This window comes from Eumetopias jubatus, unplaced genomic scaffold, assembly GCF_037043125.1.
Source record: "Eumetopias jubatus isolate StellerSeaLion01/CBP00866 unplaced genomic scaffold, mEumJub1_p1.0 scaffold_17, whole genome shotgun sequence".
NCBI lineage: Eukaryota > Metazoa > Chordata > Mammalia > Carnivora > Otariidae > Eumetopias > Eumetopias jubatus.
The window spans coordinates 27,483,378-27,503,684 of NW_028274823.1; the positions used below are offsets into that span (position 1 = coordinate 27,483,378).

General features: G+C 56.2%; 1 protein-coding gene across 1 annotated transcript; it reads right to left on the reverse strand.

Annotated features, from left to right (window-relative positions):
- Positions 1-720: 720 nt before the first annotated feature.
- Positions 721-15,511, reverse strand: TRIM8 (tripartite motif containing 8). The gene is made up of 6 exons (XM_028098691.2): positions 13,906-15,511; positions 4,523-4,618; positions 3,945-4,178; positions 2,901-2,932; positions 2,650-2,765; positions 721-2,297 (listed from the first exon to the last, which is right to left on the reverse strand). The coding sequence occupies exons 1-6, from the start codon at positions 14,473-14,475 to the stop codon at positions 1,690-1,692; spliced, it is 1,656 nt and encodes a 551-aa protein (XP_027954492.1). The 5' UTR covers positions 14,476-15,511; the 3' UTR covers positions 721-1,689.
- Positions 15,512-20,307: the final 4,796 nt, after the last annotated feature.

Below are 20,307 nucleotides of genomic sequence, written 5' to 3' on the forward strand. Positions count from 1 at the left end.
AAAACACAGATTCCTGGGCCCTTGACGGCTCGCAAGGAGGCTAAGCGGACTCTAGGAATCAGCCCTTTTAGCAAGCTCCCAACACACAGTAGAGACTGCGCAGCTCTGCCAAAGGGGATGAGGGTAGAATGTCTTCTTCACCTTGCTACCCTACCTCCATGCCTCTGAGAGCCAAATATTTTCCTGCCTGCTCTTCTCCTGTGCACAGGGTGGGCCTGGGCCCAAGTCACCACAGGAAGCATGGAGCTGAGTGACTCCCCCAATGGGGGCCAAGGCCCAGTTAGACTAAATTACAAAAAAGAGGGTCTGCTCCGTTTATGCCCATGGCCCTGCACAGTGCCTGGCACTTAGCATGTGCTCAATAAATATTTGTGGACTGAAAGAGGTAATTTTGCAAGACTCACAGGAAGGTATTTCTTCCTTTGTCTGTCCTAGCTAAGAACATGCTGGCAGAACCTCAAAGAGATGCCAGGACCTATGAAGCAGGGGGCTGGGACTGGGAGGCCCTCGCTCAGCAAATATTTGTCAAATGAACCCAAGGCTGAGAGGCGATGTAGTTAGTGCCTGACGAATTGACATTCACAGGCCTGGAACAGTCTAGACAGAGCACAGAACCAAGGCAAAGAAGGCAGGGGCTTCCATCCCTCAGTGCCCTTTCTTGTACCAACACCTGAAGACCCTAGGCCTGGGGGAGTGAGGGGTAAGAGGCGAGGCAGGGAGTGGGACTGCGCCATTATGTTTATTAGAAGGTTGGATTTCGGTGTGTGCTCTAGACAGATTACAGAATAAATACCTGCGCCTTGAGAACAGGAAGTCCACGATTCATACAAAGTGCTCACTACAGGAAGTTGCTGTGTCAAAATCCAGGCAAGGACCCAACTCGGGGCAGCCACTCCTCCCCCACTGACCTCAACAAGGGCTGTGCTATGGTTTTTTATTTTATTATTTCTTTTATTTCTCTTTATTATTATTAATATTATTATTTGCTTTTGCTGTGGTCACTATCATTGGCAAAGTTCCTTTTCCCCTTTCCTGGACATGGGGTTCCTGTCTTTAAGATTCCACTCTGAGGCTGAAGGTGCCAAAAGCTGCTTGAGAAGTGGCCTTTGAACTCCATCTGGGAGGATGTTGAGAAGAAGGAAGTAGGAGAAATCATTCTTGGTTTAAAGAAAAAAAAAAAAAAGCCCCACAATCTACAGGTCATTTTTTAGTCAGTGATCAAACCGCCCAAAAGAAAAACGAGAGAAGCAGGTCAGTGGGCACCACTGGTCCTTCCTCCCAGGGCTAGGTGAGGAGGGCTGGATCCCCCGGATCCCCCAAGGCTTTAGGGGAAGCTGAGGCTCCTTCCAGCCATGGGGGTGGGAAGGGGAAGGAGTGGAAAAAAAGGAGAGACAGAGAGAGAGCTCAATGCCTTGAAGTAGACGTTTTCCCAACTCAGGGCCACCTGCAGCCCAGGCCAGCTCTCACTGTCACGTCTGCGTCCAGGAGATTCATTTAAAAAAAAAAAAAAAAAATCAAAAACAAAGCCCAAAACAAAAAATCCAAAAGGAAAAGACTTGGGGGGAGATGAAGGAGGAAGGGAGGGAAGACAGGAAGGTAGAAGGGCAGGTCTCTGGATGCATAATTCCCGAGCCACTGGGGGGGCTGGGGGGGGGGAAGATCCCCCAGTGCCCCACTGCCTGCGTGGCGTTAGCTCGTCACGTAGTGTTTGGTGGACGGCTGCCCATACACCCTGTAGAAATCCTGGTGGCCAGGCTGCTGGGAGGCGTCAAGCCAGTCTCTGACCGCCAGGCCAGGAAGGGACTGGGGGACGGAGGGTGTGGGCGGGAGCGGGTGTGAGTACTCCTGCGAGGGCACTGTCCAGGGAAAGTGGCCGGAGCGGGGGTAGGGCTGGTGGCCACCGTGGTTGGCCACGGAAGAACAGTAACAGTTGTCCACAGAACAGACGAGAATCTTGCGGCCGCCATACTGGGGGAGCATGGGCTGCTGGGTGGCGGAGCCATTGGGATACTGTGATGGGGGGAACACAGGACTTGAGTGCACTGGTTGGGCGCCGCCCGGCAGGGCCACCAAGTGCTGCGTGGAGCTGCAGGGCCCCAGGGGCTGCCCTGACTGGCCCTCGCCGCTGGCTGTGCCCGCTGCCCCATACTGGCTGCCCACAGGGCCTGACGACGTCTCTAGGAAACTGGCCTCCGGGAAGGCCGTTGAGTGCTTGCGCTTTTCCGCCCCAGAGCTGCTCACGCCACAAGGGTACAGGGGGACGCTCTGCAGGAAGGGCACCGGTGTGCTGAAGGGGCCTGTGGAGAGTTTGGGGCAAAAGTCGCCAAAGCTCCCATCCCAAGCAACCCAGGCCTCCTCTCCCCACTTTCTATCTAGAGGCCCAAGCTCATTACATCATGCACGGTCTTGCTCAATGTTGCCTACTCCATTAGCAGGTAGATAGTACTGTTATTCCCATTTTACAGCTGAAGAAAATGAAGTTTAGGGAGGTAATATGGCTTTTCCAAAGGTCCAATAGCTAGAAGTGGCAAAGCCAGGATAAGAAGAAAAGACTATCTGACTAGGCCATGCTGCCTCTCAGAGAGAAGGCTCTGGCATTCCTCCCTGCCCAAAGGGCTCTCTCCTTTCCATTGAGGATACCACCCTCACCTTCTAGCATCTTCCGCAGCTGCTTCTCCTTCTTGGCCACCTCATTCAGGAAGAGCTTGGAGTTCAGGTGGCCGATCTTAGGGGGAGAAAGGCTGCTGCCCGTGCAGGTCTGGGTCCTGGGGGCAGTGGACGGGGCATCTGCTGTGAGGAGGTATCACCGGTGAGCCTGCCCTACCTCCCCCCCGCTGGGCCTGGCCCTCCCTGCCCTCCCCCAGATGTGTTCCCCTGGGGGCCAGTGGCCAGCTGCTCACCTGTCCATTAGGATTTTCACAGACTTGGTGTTCTAGGGGGAGAGAAAAGGGTTAGTCAGTGGGAAAGGCAACATGGGAGAGCTGCCCCATCCCCCTTCTCCCCAGGCAGGGCTGACCCTCTGATTCCAGCCAAAGTGTGGCAAGGGGGGAGGGAGTGTCTCCATTTCTAGAAGATAAGAATAGCTAACATTTATTGAGCACTTACTATGTGACAAACACTAAAGTGCTTTCTACACATCCATCATTTTATCTACACAACTACCCTAGGAGGAAGATGTTAGAGGCACTCAGTCCTTTATCCGAAATCCTTGGGGCCAGCTGTGTTTTGGAATTTGTAATTTGTTGGATTTTAGAAGGGGAATATGGTGCCTGTACTATATATTACATATTATCCCCAGTAGGATACCATCATCCAATACATCAATGTTCCTGCAGGAAAATGTTTGAATACTTGTATCAAGCAAGATAAATAAAGACCATAAATTGCCAACATGAGTTCAGGTCAATTTTTTTCTGTTAAATGAGTTGTCAGAATTTTTTCTACCAGTTTTCAGAGACTTTTAAAATTTGGCACTGTCAGAGCACCTGGGTGGCTCAGTCGGTTAAGCGGCTGCCTTCGGCGCAGGTCATGATCCCAGGGTCCTGGGATCAAGCCCCACGTCCGGCTCCCAGCTTGGCGGGGGGCCTGCTTCTCCCTCTCCCTCTGCCTGCCGCTCTGCCTACTTGTGCTCTCTATCTGTCAAATAAATAAATAAAATCTTTAATAAAAAAAAATTTGGCATTGTGGATAAAGGATAGTAGGTAGATCTGTATCATGCACCCCATTTTATTAGTGAGGGAATTCAGGCATAGGCCACATCTATGACTCACTCCCAAGCTCACAAAGCTAGAAAGAGTGGGATGGGAGGGTTCTGAAGCCATGCAGGCTGGCTCCAAAACCCTGTGAGCATTCTGCTCGGGGGAATTCACTGGGGAGCCAAGGAGGGCGGACTCCAGTTTAGGAATGACCCCCGGTCCCACCAGCCGGTCCCGGTCCCAGCCCACCTTCATAAAGCTGACATCTTCCGTCTTGTCAAAGAGGAGCTGCAGGGAGCCTAGCAGCTTCTTGGCCTCCTGCATGCGCTCCCCAAGGTGCAGCGCCTGCGCTGCGTTCTCGCTGCAGAACTTGGCCTGGGCCTTGTCCAGGACCTCCACCGTCTGCCGCAGGTCCTCATCCAGCAGCTGGTGCAGCTTTTCATACTGCAGCCGCACCTCCTCCTTCAGCTGGCTCACCTTCTCCTGCAGGCCCGGGGGTGAGAGCGGGCAGGAGGTAAGCCCCGGGGACCTCCAGCTGCCGCTCCCGCCGCTCTCATAGCTTGGAAGGTAGAATCTGGGACACCCAGCTCCCAGGCTGCCCACAGCTCCCGGTCTGACCTGCTCATTCCCAGAAGGTAGCACGGGGCTCTGGGCCAGCTACCCCTGGCACCAGTGGGGGCTCATCCACTGATAGTTCACTAAATAACTGACCAAGGGATTCTGGCACAGAGTCGACCACAGAATAGATCCTAGCCCAAATACGGAACCAGCCCGAGGCCCTGCACCCAAGCCTTTCCGCCCCATACCATGGGCTTGGGCTTAGCTACCTCCACCAGGCGCTTGTCCGACTCAAGTTTGTACAGCTGGTCTTCAATGTCCTGCTCTCGCTCCTCCAGACGGTCCTGTTGCTTCATCAGCATCTTCTGCAGGGACAGGTGGGGAAGGGGCGTCAGAGGGGGCTGCAGCTCTATCCCCTACCAAGGATAGGTGAGCACCACCCTTCCCTCTAAGAACAGACTCATCCTATAGATTCTTTGACTCAGATGGCCTAAATTTCTGCCTTCTAAACCTTTCTGGCCCCCACACAATCCCAGGGGCCTGGTGACAGCTCTCTGGCCAGCCTGTTCCCAGGAACAGAAAGCCTGGAATAGCTTCCCACACATATCTAAACCATGAGCTTTCTGAGGGCAGGGTCAGGCCAGCCCCTGTTCTAAGTGCTTTTCCTGTATAGACTTATCTAATCACCCCAGTAATGGTATGAGTTAAGTACTATTATTATCCTCATTTCAGAGAAGAAGAAACTAGAGAGATTAAGCAATTCGTCCGAAGTCACACAGCTAGTAAGTGTCGGAGCTGGGATACAAGCCTAGGTGATCAGGCAGTAGGGTCTGTTCTCATACAAGGCATGCCGCCTCTCTCTGGGGAGCTCCATCTTAGAGATGAGTACCCTAAGATGCAGAGGGACAAACAACCTTCCAAGGGCATACAGGCCCTCTGCCTAGTCCACAGATCTCACCCTATACTTGCCTTACCTGCACTTGGGGGCATCAAGGGCAGCTACCCCTTCCTTTGTTCTCAACACTGAGAGCTAGGCCTCTAAAGTCCTTGCTAGGTCTCTCAGACTCTCAGTTGGACCCAGGTGGAAGGGAGACTCTGGCTCTCCTAAGAACCAAGGCCAGTTTGATGGAAGGTGCTGAACTAAGCTGCTCTTCTCAGCCCCTAAGCTCCTGCCTCCACAAGCCCTCCTCTCCCAGCCCTACCCATCCTGGCTGTTCCATCCATCCCGTCGTCCTCCCTCACCAGACATGCCCCTTCAAACATGGTTTCTTCCTGCTCAAGAACCCTCAATGACTCCCTCCTTCCAATGCTCTGGCCACGAAGGCTTTCTGACAACTTGACTCGCCCAGCCAGGTGGGCTGCTATCCCGTCCCCAGTGCTCTGCGCACATCCAAACTCCCTGCACGCTGCTAACCCGCTGTCCACAGTGACCCCGTCCTCCCTCTGTCCATCCCTCAAAGCCCAACTTAAGGCCCCACGACCTAGGCAACTTTCCATGGTCCACGCTCGACATTTGTGCAGGGCCCTTCCCGTCCTTGTCGGGCGGTGGCCTGTCACATTGTGCCTCCCCTGTCGCTGTGCTGCGCAGTATGGCAGCCACGAGTCACAGGTGGCTATTTAAATTGAAGCAAATGAAAACAAATTCAGTCAAACATCAGTTCTTCAGGTGGGCCAGCCTCAGTTTCGGGTGCTCAATAGCGACATGGAGCCAGGGGCTAATGTACCAGACACCACAGGTACCAAACATGACCCTCATCACAGAAAGACCTACAGGACAACACTATTCTGTAGTCTGCCTCGCAAAGTGCGGTCTGGACTCCCTGCAAAGCTCCAAGCCTGCTGAAAATAGGGTTTTGCTGCTGTCTTTTTCCACCTCCCTCCCCAGCCAGGCCACATAGAGGCCCCGGCACCCTACAGATGCAGAACCAGTTGACTGAATAAAGCCATGGTTTTGCCTACAACATAAGGTTTGCAAAGCAGGTGGCACAGAACCTGGCTCACAGTCAGTGTTCACAAGGAGTGGTTCTTTTTCTTCCTCTGTGTGGGCCTCAGAGTGACCCTCAAGTTTGACCTATGACCTCCCACTCTTCACCCAGCCCCAGCTGGTTTCCTAGAGACAAGCGGCACCCATCCCTTCCTCACTCCTCTAGCCCATTTTACGTTCGGGGGAAACCAAGGCCAGCAAGAGAGTTTGGCGACCTCGTTGTGAGCTGGTAGCTGCCCTGGAAACAAAAATCAGGCCCCTGGGGACAGGAGGAGGTGGTGTGTTAAGGCTCTCAGGTTCTAAGCTGGAGAAGCCGGGGGTACACTGCCCCCGCCCCTGCTCCAACAACTTGACCCCTGACCTAGGACAGAACCTCTAAGAACCAGCCCCAGGAGACCCTGCCCTGCCCCCAGCACTTTGTCCTTCCAGCAGGTCCCCATACCAGTCCAACATGCACAGGGTTCTGCTGTCAGCCTGAGAGTCAGAGCCTGCAGGGAAACAACGGCTGGGCAGTCCCGCATCCTCCGTGTCTATGAAGCCGCCCCCAGCCGTAGGAAGACAGCAACCAGCACCCTGAAGCATTGCCCAGAACACACCCAAGCCCGCACTGCCACTGGGCCTGGGCCCCCCTCACGCACACTGTTGCACACAGCTACACATACACTTGCATCCTGCCCCCTACACGGTGAAGGCTGGGCCCCCTGAGGGCCCCAGACAATTAGGAGAGGCCTGCCATAAAGGCAAGGTCGCCAGGACTCCCCTTCAGGAACACTAGGGCCTGTACCAATTGGCCCTCAAATTGTTGCCTTCTGGCTACTGAGAGAACAGGGCACACCCCTCCAGATGTCTCTCAAGAGTCCAGGCCACTCTTCTTTCCAGTGCTCAGGATATCTGCAAGCCCAGCCCCCTCCCCAAACAACTTCGAAACATGGTCTCCCTGCCTAGCTACTCCTTATGACCAAACCCATCAGTGTCCGATAAGCGATGCACCTGGGGCTGAGTCCCAGATGAGGGGCAGGAAAGAGGCAGCCCCAGGCAGGTACCCAGACCAAGTTCCCCGGGGCCTGGTATGGGGGCTGTTGCACTCCCACCCTCCAGAGCAGTGGGAAGCCCCTCTCCCGCCCACCTGGAACCCCTTCAAGGAATTCACAGCTGACTCCTCAGGGAAGAGCCGAAGGAGGTACCTCCCATCCAGTCCTAGGGGTGGAGCTCAGCCCTGTGCCTCTTCTAGGCTTTTCTCAGAGCCTTTCCTGGCAGTACTTATACTCTGGGACCTTGCATGCCCAGAGCCCTCTGGGTTGGGAGCCCAGTCCAGGCCCAGCAAAGGTGGCTGGGTTTCACTTCCCCTCCCCCAGCTCAGACGACATTGAGCTCCTGTCTCTGCTGCAGGGGTAGGTAGGGGAAGGGGCAGAAATGGGAAGGAAACTGGCCAAGGGTTGCCAGTCGTCATGGAGGGCTGGGAGGGGGGCCCAGGGGCCCATGCTGGTCAGCTCACCCTTGCAGGAACTGCCCTCCCTTGAGGCCATGATCTTAATCCTGCCACAGACAAATGCTGGGGGAGGCAGGGGGGTGGAGGGACATCACTGTTACCTCAGGCACTGGGAAATTGGGGGAAGGGACGGGAACATTTACTTGCTGTCTCTTCCTTAGCCCTCACCTCAATTCCACCAAATGACTGAAATCAGGTTACTGAGAAGCTGGGAGACGGGAGAGAGGAAGCAAGACTGACACCCCCCCGCCCCGCTACCAGCAGCCTTGTTCCATCCCAACGTCCAGGGAATTGCCGAGAGCCGAGGCCCCACTGTCCACCTGGGAAAAACAGCTGAGAGATATGACCAGATTTTCCAGCTTGTTTCAGAGTATGGGCTCTCAATGCAGGGGGTGGGGGTGGGGGCACCTTACAAACGCTCTCAGCCTGGGCGCCTGGGTGGCTCAGTTGGTTAAGCGACTGCCTTCAGCTCAGGTCATGATCCTGGAGTCCTGGGATCGAGTCCCGCATCGGGCTCCCCGCTCAGCGGGGAGTCTGCTTCTCCCTCTGACCCTCTTCCTTCTCGTGCTCTGTATCTCTCATTCTCTCTCTCTCTCAAATAAATAAATAAAATCTTTAAAAAAAAAAAAAACAAACGCTCTCAGCCCGAAGTGAGTCACCTGGAGTGTGGCACACCTCAAGGGCGCAGGTGCAGGAGCAGAGCAGAGCGGGGAACCGTGGGCTAGCCCAGCAGTGCTGGAGGGACCAGGCCTCCGGCAGGAAGGACAAGGAACAATCTGAGGCCCAGCTCCACCAGCAGCCCCTGGCCCTGATGGGACCTGCTCATTCCTGGCCCTGGCCCTGGCCCTGGCCCTGGCCCTTAGGACTTAGGCCTTTTGTGGTCTGCTCCTGGGCCTGTGAGGGCAAAAGCATCAAGAAAGCTTGGGGGCACTCCGTTCCCATCCCATCACACCTGGCGGGGATGAGGAGCAGGCCCCAGAACATCCAGACTCTGCCTTGACTGCTCCCTCTGATGCCCCTCCCGACTCAGAGAGGGGGCACTTATAGCCCCTTACGTTCCTGCCCCAGGAAAGCCTCACATCCCTCTGCAGTCTAACTGGCCAGGCCCAGCTGGCATTTTTGATGCCAGACTGGACTGGGCAGACGGCTGAGGCCATGGGGCCTCTAGGCTGCATAAAAGTTAATAAATAATAATAAAACCCTCAAGTCAACCTTGAAGAGAAGCAAGGTCAGGAGGGAACAGGGCCCCAGGGGTTGGGCCAGAGGCAGGCCTGAGGTTTTCAAACAGGGCCAGGGCTGGACCTAGCAGCCCCTGGGGTGGTGGTGGGGGCGGGGAGAGGTAGGGGGGGCAAGAAGAGGGAGCTGGGCCGCTACATACCTCTCTCTGCTCAGGCCCCTGCCCGGAGAGCCCTCATTCCAGCTCCAGCTCGGGCTGCAGCCCCTGCTCAGAGCTACCCCATCCTAACCTCCTCCCCAGCTTCCACACCTGCCCCCCCCCCCCCGTGCCCCGAAGCCCTTGTCCCAGGAGTACGTGGGCCTCCTCTCTCCCTGGGCCACAGCACTCTCCCCTGGTCTCAGAGCAGCTTCTTCCAGACACCCCTTTCCAGACCTCGGCTCCTGCCTCGGGCTACCCTGCAGACCCCCGGGCCAGAGTCAACCAGAGACGCAGAGAGAAGAGGCTGCAGGGCAGGAGCCAGGGCGAGGAGAGCAGCGGCAGCTCGGAGACAAGCCCCGGCAGACCCCAGAGAAGGGCTCCCAGCTGCAGAGTGGAATTAGCTTTTGCCATGCAGAGAGCAGTGCTCTGGGGCGGGAGAACAAAGAGGCGAGAGAGAAAGCCCCCCTTTGTCTGGGCTTGAATGCCAGGCCAGCCGGGAAGGAAGGCTTTCCCAGAGCCAGGGATGAGGCCAGCCAGGCCTGCCTGCTCCGTCCAGGGCAAGGGCCCAAGCTGGGCCCACCTTCTGCCTATGCCCACCCACACTGCCTCCAACACAGCCTCGCAGGATCCGCCTGGACCTCTGCCTCCAACACCTGCCACGGGCAGCGAGCTCACCCTGAGGGGAATTCCATCTTGTCAGCCCCTCCGTGACACCCCCACCAATTGAGAAAGTCACACAAGACTCAGAGCCCGAGCAGGCAGCCACATGCTAGCAACATGGTGCTGACGGTCATGCACACCCACTCAAGTTCCAATCACAGGGCTGCAGCAAGCAGGCCACGCGGTCACCCGCCCCTCTCAGAGCCGCACACCCGCACGCCTTCCTGACCCCGCAGCAACACACGGGACAGCTACACAATCAAGGCGGTCACTCACACGGTACCTTCGCAGAGATACACGTGCGAGATAGAGGAAATGAGTCACATGTTGAGAGACACAACCAGACACGCTGGTTACACACAAGCGCACACACACACCTGCAGACAGACACGGACGCACAGCCACCCAGAGCTGCAGGAGGCCGAGCGATCAATAGGGCGTGCATGACAGGCGCCTGGCTGTGTCAGCAGGATCCTGGGGTGGAGGTGGGGGCTGGGCCTCTCCCTGAGACTCCCCTCTGCCTGGGGCCCAGGGCCCACCTTCCCTGCACACTCAGGATAAGGAAGGGGCAACTCACACACCCCCCAGCTACCACCCAACCTGGGAGGTCAGGAGTATGGTCGCGGGAGGAGGGAGCGGCAGAGCCTGGTGCTGCCTCAGTCAGCTGGGCCAGGGCAGCCCTCACTCCCACAGCCCACCCAGAGAGACGCTGGGCCCCGAGACATCAGATCCCCTCCGGGGTCCCAGTGCAAGCCCTCCAACCAGGGGCAATGTGAGCAGCATAACCTTGGCCTGATCAGTGGGATCCCCACCCCCCTTTCCGGAGAACCTCTCTCAACACTAAACCTACAAGAATGTGAGGAAAAGGGTTCTGACAACATTTCCAGCCTTGGTCTGGGGTCCTAGGAATGACACAGGTACACAACTATGACCTGCACACACACACACACGCACACACGCACACACACGCACGCACACACGCACACACACACCCTGAATAGCTCCTCATACACATAACTAGGCCTTATCTTGGGTTTTCTTTCCATGTTAAAGATGGTTATGAGGTGGGGATGCTCCCAGCTTACCCTAGTTTCCTGCTCAGATGAACCCCTAAACCAGGGGGCTAGAAGAGGGTTTCACCACCTACAGCTGCCAGGCTCAAACCTACCTGGATATCCCAATTTTGGGAAGTTAGCCTCTTATGGCCCCAAAGAATATATTTGGGGTCTAGGCCTGTCCCAAAGAGTAGTCTCTGGGGCCTCCCCAGTGGATAAGGCTTCACGGCAATGGGGCCTACACACTGGCTTCCCAAGGACAGAGTGGGGCAACAGAGTTGGCTGCCTGACTCTGGGTTCCCTGCTATCCCCCAGGCTGGAGAGAAGCCCAGCTCGCTTTCTGGCTGGGCCCCTACTCCAGACGACTGGCCCATGCTCCTGTGGGTGCTTGTGAGTATGGGACTAGGGCCACTAGGGAGAGGTTGCTCAGTTTCCTATTTGTAGCCAATGGGGCATTTCAGCAGCCCCCCCACCCCCCACCCCAGCAGGACAGAAAAGGAAGCACAAGAAGAGGGGCTGTATTTTAAGGGCAGGTCTCCACGTATCTGCTGCTCCTACATCCGGGAGAATTCTGTTGCTCTCCGTGACATCCATGGCATCAGCAGAGGCCCTCAGGCAAGGGAAAAAGAGGCCCAGGGAAAGGCCCCTCCCCCTGGCTGGAGAACGGGCTACGCAATGGGTTCTTCCATTCAGGTTCCCCACAGCTCTCCCCCTCCAGAGGGCGAGGCCCCTCTTCCTCCACATTCAATAAGTCCAACTCACAGTGAGTGGCGCTGGCCTATTGAAGGGTTTCCACCTCCAGTGCCCTGGGTCACCAGAGAGAATCTGGAGGGCTGGGGAGGAGTGCTGGGAGGGGGATAAGACTCAGGCTGCTGGGCACAGATGCTGAGCGCACAGAACTGCACATCTGGCCCTGAAGCAACCCCACTATTTGTGAGCCTGCCCACACCAGGAGCAAAAATGAACACATGAACACACATACACAGGCACACACACGCATGCACGCAGCTGCTGACAAAGTTCAGCGCTTCCTTCCCATCCAGTTCCTTCTATGAGCCAGGATCAGGGACCTGCTGGTGGGAACCCCAGAATATACTCTGCATGCCTGGGCAAACCACCTCCCCACCCCCCCAGTCCCCAATTGCACAGACAAGAGACAGGTGCATTTAAGGGCAAAGCAGCCTCAGAGACACTTGGAAACACAGACACACATCTAAAGATCCCCTCCTACTACTGAACCAGGCACAATTATGTTTTCTCCCCACCCAAATGAAGAGCACCCCTAGCACTCAGACACAGTTAAGAGCAAAAGCGTGGGTGCAGGCACACATTCACTCATCACCCTGGCTGCTGCCCCCTCCCCGGGTCCTTTCAGCCACATCTCTGTCTTTCCCTTCCTGTCACCTTCCGCTGTCAATCCCAGGACAGAGAACTGGACAGCGCTCATTCTTCCTGCCCCTGCGCTTTCCCCTCCTTCCCCGGCCTTTCCATCTTTATTAATAGCAGCAGCTTCCCAATACTGAGAAAAGTCTGGGCTCTGCCTGCCCTGAGTTGGGGGTGGACACCAGGGGCTCATCTGCTTCCCCTGGGCCTCTGTTTCTCAACCCCAGGGGAGGGGAGAGAATGGCCCCTCTCTCCATCCCCTCCACTTCCTTTAAGAAACCAGAGGTCCTGTCCTGGTACAAAAACCCAGAGCTAGCCCATCCAATTGGAAACTAATTATACAGCAAATTTTATTCGTTATCCCTGCCCTCAGCCTGTGGCCGCCCTCCTGCCTTTTGTTAGTTGTATGTGTATGTTTTTTAATTGCTAAACAGTGACTCATTCTGACTGGTCCCCCCCCACAGGAAACAGCCCCCGTCCACAACCGTCCCCTGCTCAGAGCTTCCTCATACCCAAGCTCCCCACTGGCCTCGACTAGCCTCCAGGGGCCCCCACCCATTAAACACTCCCAGTCCAACCAAAGCCCAACCTCACCCCCATGATATCACACCCAGGCTCCAAGCTGGGGCTTCGAGATGGCTCAGTCTCAGGCCAACCCCTTCCTTCTGGTATGACTCAACCCTGAAAGCCAGGAGACCAGGGAGGGACCTAGGAGGAGCCCCCCTCCACTGAAGGGGACGGAAGTATTGCCTCAGTCCAGCTCCACAGCCAGGCCCAGGGGCCTGAGGGGGAAGGCGGTCTTGACATTGGCTGCTGCCGACGGGTGTATACAATGGGAGGGGATGCGGTTCTGTAATCACCCCGCCGGCAGCCCAGGGGAGCCAGCTGCCTGAAACCAGATTGCAAGGCAGCTCAACCTTAAACCCACAGGATTCTTTTTCCGTCTTCCACTTCCCCTCCCCAAATGTGGGAGGGCTGTGATAGAGGGCTGGGCTGGGAGAAAAGGGCTCAGGGTGATGAAGACACATACTTTAAGGTTTGTTCATGCGGACTCAGGCAACATACAGAGGCACGCAGAGGGCGGTGATTCTCACACATGGAGAGTGGGCTACTGGGAATAATCAGAATGGCCGAGACACTGCTCACTGGTGCGGCTGGCTGTCCAGGCCTGGTCCAGATAGATACCAGAGTTCTGTTCTCCCTCCGGAAGCTCCCCTCCACCGCACCCCCCCACCCCAGTGTGTTTCCAATAGGGCTTGAAACGAACATGGCTGCTTTTGTTTACTTCCTCATTGGTATGCCAGCATCATGGATCATGTCAGCCACAGCAGCGGCACCAGGACACTCATTACATAAACAGCAGCTGGAGAAGCAGGACCTGGGTCACTGCCTTGGTGACTTCCCACAGGGCCTACAGAAACAAGGCCCGGGAAGGGAGCTGCGGAGCAGAACAGAAAAGCAACACCCGAACTCTACCCCTCACCTCAATTCTATAAATGACTCGAGATGGACCCTATAAGCACAGGTGCAGGAATGTATCACGTAGCAGGGGACCCTTCTTCCCAGGACCTCGCCCCTAAACTTTCAGGGTAGAAGAGTTTGGAAGGGGGACTCTGGTCTGATGTCACCAGGGTTGGCCTGTCTGGAGGGGTGGTCCCCAGGCGGTAGGGAGCGTGTGCGTGTGTGTGTGTGTGCAGGGTACTTGCCCGGATCTCATTCCTCCGGATCTCCACGTCGCACACCGAGTGTCCCTGATGCGCACCGCTGTAGTAGCAGCAGTACTGGCACACGGCCACCTGCTCGGCCTCACAGTGGTAGAGGCGGTAGGCGTTGTGCTGGGGGCAGCTCCAGGCCCGCACGTCGTCCGCCTCCACCAGGAGGTGCCCGCGGGCGGTGGAGGGCTGCTGCAGGTGCGTCTGCACGTGGGACTGGCAGCAGGGCGCCTCGCAGCGCAGGCAGACCTTCTGCGCGGGCAGCGGGGGGCCGCGGCGGCAGAACACGCAGTGCAGCGCCGCCGGCGGCTTCTCCACGTGCAGGGCGTTGAACTTCTCCACGATGTTGGTGAGCTTCAGGTTCTTCTCCAGGCCCGGCTTCTGGTTGTAGGCCTGGTTGCACTCCGGGCAGCGCACCAGGCCGCTGTCCTTGGCCCACGCCTCGCCGATGCAGCCCCGGCAGAAGTTGTGTTTGCACGGTAATTGCACCGGCTCCACGAAGACATGCAGGCAGATGGGGCAGATGAGCTCCTCCTCGAAGCAGTTCTTCCAATTCTCCGCCATGGCGGCCGCGGGCAGGGGGCCCGGGCAGGCCTCCCCAACTGCCCAACTCTGGGGGTCCGTCCCGTGCAGCTGCGGGCCCGCCGAGCCCCGAGCTCCGGCCCCAGGCAGCCCCGACAGTCGCTCAGTCACCAGCGCCTTCCGCGCGCCTGCCCCCCAGAGAAGGGAGCCTCGGTCCTCCCGCCGCGCGCGCAGCCGGCTGCGTCTCCTCCTCCTCCTCCCGAGCGCCTAGCGGGAGGCGGCGGACTGCGCCAGGGCCGCGGCCGGGACACCAGCCCTGGAGGGGAGCGCCGGGGTCCAAATTCCATATGAGGCCGCCCCCCCTACCCCGCCCCCCGTCCGCGCGGCTAGGCCAGCGGCGGCCCGCGGCCTGCGCCCGGCTTCGCGGCTGACATTGGGGCGCGCCCCGCAGCGGCCAGAGCCCGGGAGCCGCACACTTCCTCCAGCGACGGCGGCGGCGGCGATGGGGCTCCTTCCCGGCTCGCCCGCGCAGCACCTCACTCGCCTCGTCCGGGGTCCGAGAAGCCGGGGAAGCGAGAGCTGCCGCGCCGAGAGCGGCTAGACCGGGAGCGGGCGGGCGAGGCGAGCTGGCGGTCCCCGGGCCGCGGCGCAGGCGCCCCCCGGCTGGCCGGCCGGGTGCGGGTGCGGGCTGCGGGGCGCAGGCGGGCCGACTCCGGGGCGCTGCGTGCGCGCAGGGGCAGTCATTCAGATGAAATTCCAGTCCCCGGCCAGAGACACCAGCCCGCCTCTGCCTTCCTCCTCCCTTCACAAATAGAAACGGAAGGGGGAGGGAGAGAAGTGGAAAAAAAAAAAAAAAAAGCCAACCAGAAAGGGAGGGAGAAGCCCCGGCGGTGCTCCGGCCTGACCCCCTCTTCGCGACTTCTGCGCTTCCCCGAGGCCCGGCGCCCCCGCCGCAGAGAGACCCCGCTCTCGGTCTCCGCGCTGGGCGGGCGCCTCGGCTCTGCCGAGGAAAACAAGGATTGATCAAACTAGAAAGGAATTTTTCTCAACTGCTAATGAACAGGAGGCTCGGCTCCCGGCCCTCCCCTCCCCCCCCCGCCCCGGCCCTCCCCCTTCGCCACCCCGGCCTCCCTCCCCCCCACTTTCTTTTCTTCTCGGCCTCTGCTCCGGCCTGGAAGGCTCGGGGCTGCGGTCGGAGCCAGCCTGCGGCGGCGGGGCCAAGCCGAGCCAGCCGGGCCAGGCTGCCTCCCTCAGAGCCCAGCCATCTTGGGCTCCTGGCGGCGGCCGCGGTGGCCAGGGGTCCAGGCGCGCTCGCTTGAGGGTCCTGCAGCGGGCTTTCTCTCTCTCTCTCTCTCGGTGGGATTTTTTTTTTTTTTTTAAGGGGAGGGCTGGCGGCCTCCCTCAAATTAGGAGAGAGAGGAGAAAATGCCAAGTCCCGATTTCTCTCCACCTCTGCTCCACCCACCCCGGTCCTTTCCAAAAAATAAAAAAAAAGATTAGAACTGGAAGAAGTCGGCAGAAAGGCGAGCGCCGGCGGCCCCCGGCTGCTGCCCGGGAGACGCGTCCGGGGCGGGCCCACGCCAGTCGCTCTGTCTGTGGGTCCGTTTGTCCGCCCGAAGCTTCACAACTGAGGGGAGGGCACTTCGGGCAGGATCTCCGCAGCGGCAGTCGCCTCAGAGCTTTATCCTCAGATCAAAAAAAAAAAGAAAAAAAAAAAACGAACACTCTCATCAGGGCCACCTTCAGCCATCTTGCGCGTATTATTATTATTTCAGGAATAATCTGTTTAATAAAAATAGCTGCGTCTCTAGCCCCCTCCCCCGCACTCTGGGCTCCCCGCCCCCTTTTAATAATAATCTCGATAATAAAAATGATCTGCGCGCCGGGCAGTTCTTTTCCTGCCTCTCCTCGCTAGGGCTCCGGTTCTCCCCCCGGGAAGGGGGCGCGGTGCGGGGGGCGCCGCTAGGGCTGGGGCGGGGGTGAGTCCCTGCTGCCGGTCAGTCGGCCCCCTCCCACCTCAGCAGGGAGGGAAGGGCGCCCTCGCCGCTACCTCGCGGTTGGAAGGAGGACGGGAGGGGGAGGGGCCCCGGCTCATGGGACCGGCTGGAGGGGAGCACAGGGGTCCCCGATCTTCCCGCCACTGCCTGGCCTCCGAGTCTGTAGCCGGAGGCGAGGGGATACAATGGGCTCCGAGCAGAGTGCGGCTGGCACGGTGGGGATGCAGGCGGGCAGGGGGTTGCGGTGAGCCGGACTCTTGAGCTAGAGCGGAGACAGGCGGAGGGTGGTGTCCCTACATCAAGGCCGGTCCCGCTACACGGGAAGGGGGCGGGGAGACCGGGAGGGGGACGGGAGGAGAAAGCGGCAGCGCAACGGCGGCGCCTTTAATCAGCACCCGCTGGTTCTGCGCACCCGGCACTGGAGACCAAGACCGACAGAGAGGGGAGGGGGAGGATAAAGGCGGGGCATATTGTCCGGAAGTGCTGTTACAGCTGCTGAAGCTCCCGGCTCCTCCCCTTATCCCCTGTCTGGAGTTGGGGCTGTTCCGGAGGCTGCTCCCGCTATTGGTCCCCAAGCTGAGGCTCCGCCTCTTCAAGGCGGGGCAGACACGAGAGCCTCACGTGACTTGCACTTACTTCAGTACATTAAACACTAGGGTGGGAGTAGAGTTCCGCGCTTCTTAAAAGGGCGATGATGCTACTGCGTAGTGGGACCACCTCTTCCTGGGCCTTTTCACCCGTAGCTCTTTTTACCTGGGAGGAAAGGGAGGGTTTATCAGTCCGCTCCTTCTGTCTAATGGAAGTGAGCAGGGAACTGTAAAGGTTCACTGTGGGGCAATTTCCCGATGTCCTTAATACTTTCCCCCACATATCTGACGCTTAAAACTACCAAGCAAAGTAGGCATTGTAATCCCTCTTCTATTAAGGGAACGAAGGCTTAAAGAAGTGAAGTTGTCTATTGGAGGTCGATGGGTCAGTTGACAAATACTTAACAAAAGCCTGGAAGTGCCAGGCATTTTTCTAGGCCCTGGGAATTCCCTGGAGAACATATACCTAATAATAATTATTATTGTATTATAATATGCATTATATATAAATATTATTAGAAATATGCAGGATAATTTCTGTGATAGAGAGTAAGGGGCTTACACAGGATCCTCAGAAAAGTAGCATCTGAGCCACGACCTGAATATTCAGGAGGAGTCAGGCCATTAACAGCCCTGGGAAAGGGTGCTTCAGTCAGAAGGAGAAACCAATGGGAAAGCAATAGATTAGGCATACTCCAGGGCAGAAAGGAGGCCCTGTGACAGAGAAGACAAGTAGGGGCTAGAACATAACAGGGCCTTGTAGGCCATGGTAAGGAGTTTAGACTTGAAGCTGGTTATGAGAAGCCCTCAGATTTGATATAATCTGGAAGTAGTGCCAACAGGACTAGATATGGGTTAGATATGGGGTAGAGGAATCAACATGTTAATAGGAATGGGATCAAGATGTGCTTATCACTGTATATAGTATATCCTTATGAACTTTCAAAATGTTACCAGGTATATATAATTTTTTATCCCTCCAAAATGTTTTTTAAATGATTCTTAGGATTTGGGCCTCAGCAAGAGTCTGCATGATGGTGCCATTTACCAAGAAGGAGAAAATTGAAGAGAATTAGATTGAGTGGGGAGATTTTTCAGGAGTTCTAAGTTAAATTTGAGTTGGTTCAGATATCCCAGTGGAAATGTTGCAGAGACAATCATATATACAGACTTGAGGGAGGTTTGTACTGAGATTACAGATTTTGGAGTCATCAGCAATTACATTCCAAATGGTAGAACTGAGATTCAAATCCATTTCAGAGTAACCAATGGGTCCCTGATCCTTCCATAAAACCAGAGGGCCTCTCTGCTCTAGGACCTCCATCTCCTTATTCCTGATTGGGGGGCTAATGTGGGCCCTTCAAGGACAGAGTCCCTGTGTCTTCAGCAATTTGCACCCCCCCCCCACATGGGAGATCTTATGTTGAATGAATGAATAAATGAATGCTTGCATGTCTGAATGAACAAACAAGGAGAAAATGGCTTCCAAGCCCTAACCCTTAATTGCATGCTCTAAAGATAGTACAGAGAAACAAGGTCTAGCTTGGAGCTGTTGGAGGGTCCTTCTCTGGCTTCCTCACCAATGCCCTCCAGGATAACCTAAAGGATTCCTTACATTCCTCACCTTTCTACACCGATCCCCTTAACTTGTAAGATATCATACTCTTCTGGTTTTCTTCTTATCTTTCTAACCACAGACTTCTCCAATTTCCATCTCATAAATGTTGACAGTCCTCAGAGCCCTGCCCTCCATCCTATTCTCTTACTAATCTACGCCTGCTCCCTGGAGGCTCTCACTCCTAAAGCCTTATTACTGTCTGTATACTGATGGCTCCCCACTCAGTATCTCCAGGCCAGAAGTTCACCCTCCTGGTTGCCGATCAGTGTAGCCAACCATGCTGTCCACCCGGATGCCTCACAGGTACCTTGAATTCAGTGTATTGAAAACTAAATTCATCATCCTCTTCACATTCCAGCCTGTTTTCCTCCACTGTGCCCCCCCATCTCAGTCAGTGGACCTGTCAGCCGATTAGTTACTAAGCCAAGGATCAGGGAAGCAATGTTAATATCTCCCTTTCTTTCTTTCTTTCTTTTTTTTTAAATTAATTTATTTATTTGTCAGAGAGAGAGAGAGAGAAAGCACAAGCAGGGGGAGCAGCAAGCAGAGGGAGAAGCAGGCTCTCCGCCGAGCAGGGAGCCCAACGCGGAGCTTGATCCCAGGACCCCGAGATCATGACCCGAGCTGAAGGCAGACGCCCAACGACCGAGCCACCCAGGCGCCCCTATCTCCCTGTCTTTCATCTCCCTTATCTATCCGATCAGATGTTATAGATGTTTCTCTCTTTTTTTTTTTAATTAAAGATTTATTTATTGGGGCACTTGGGTGGCTCAATTGGTTGAGTGTCTGCCTTTGGCTCCGGTCATGATCTCAGGGTCCTGGGATCGAGCCCCCCCCATCTGGCTCGCTGCTCGGCGAGGAGCCTGCTTCTCCCTCTGCCTCTGCCCCTTCCCCCCTGCTCGTTCTCTCTCTCTCTCTCTCTCATTCTCTCAAATAAATGAATAAAATCTTTCAAAAAAAGATTTATTTATTTACTGAGAGAGAGAGAGAAAACATGTGCGCAAGTGCAAGCCAGGGGAGAGGCAGAGGGAAAGAATCTTCCAACAGACTCCCTGCTCATCACCGAGATTCAATCTCAGGATCCCAAGATCATGACCTGAGCCGAAACCAAGAGTCGGACACTCAACCAACTGAGCCACCCAGGCGCCCCTATAGATCCTTCCCTTAAATATCTCTCAGACCATCCACTTGTATACTAGCTGCTCACTTGACCTCTTCACTTGGTGGTACAATGACTATCTCAAAGTCAGCATGACTAAAACTATACTAATTTCAGCACACACTCCTGCCCCTGTTCCATTGAAGTCTTCCACTTCTCGGTGAACACCCCATAGCCAACCCTTCAGCAAATCTTGACTACTTCTTCGCATCTCCATAATCTCTAGCCTGGATTATTTCAGTAGATCCTAACCAGTTTCTCTGCTTCTGCCCTTACCTCCCAGAGTCAATTGTCAACACGGTAGCCAGAGAAATGTTTTTTGGTTGTTTTTAAGATTTTATTTATTTATCTGACAGAGAGAAAGCACAAGCAGGGGGAGCAACAGGCAGAGGGAGAGGGAGAAGCAGACTCGTCGATGAGCAGGGAGCCCGACATGGGGCTCGATCCCAGGACCCTGGGATCATGACCCGAGCCGAAGACAGCAGCTTAACTGACTGAGCCATCCAGGCGCCC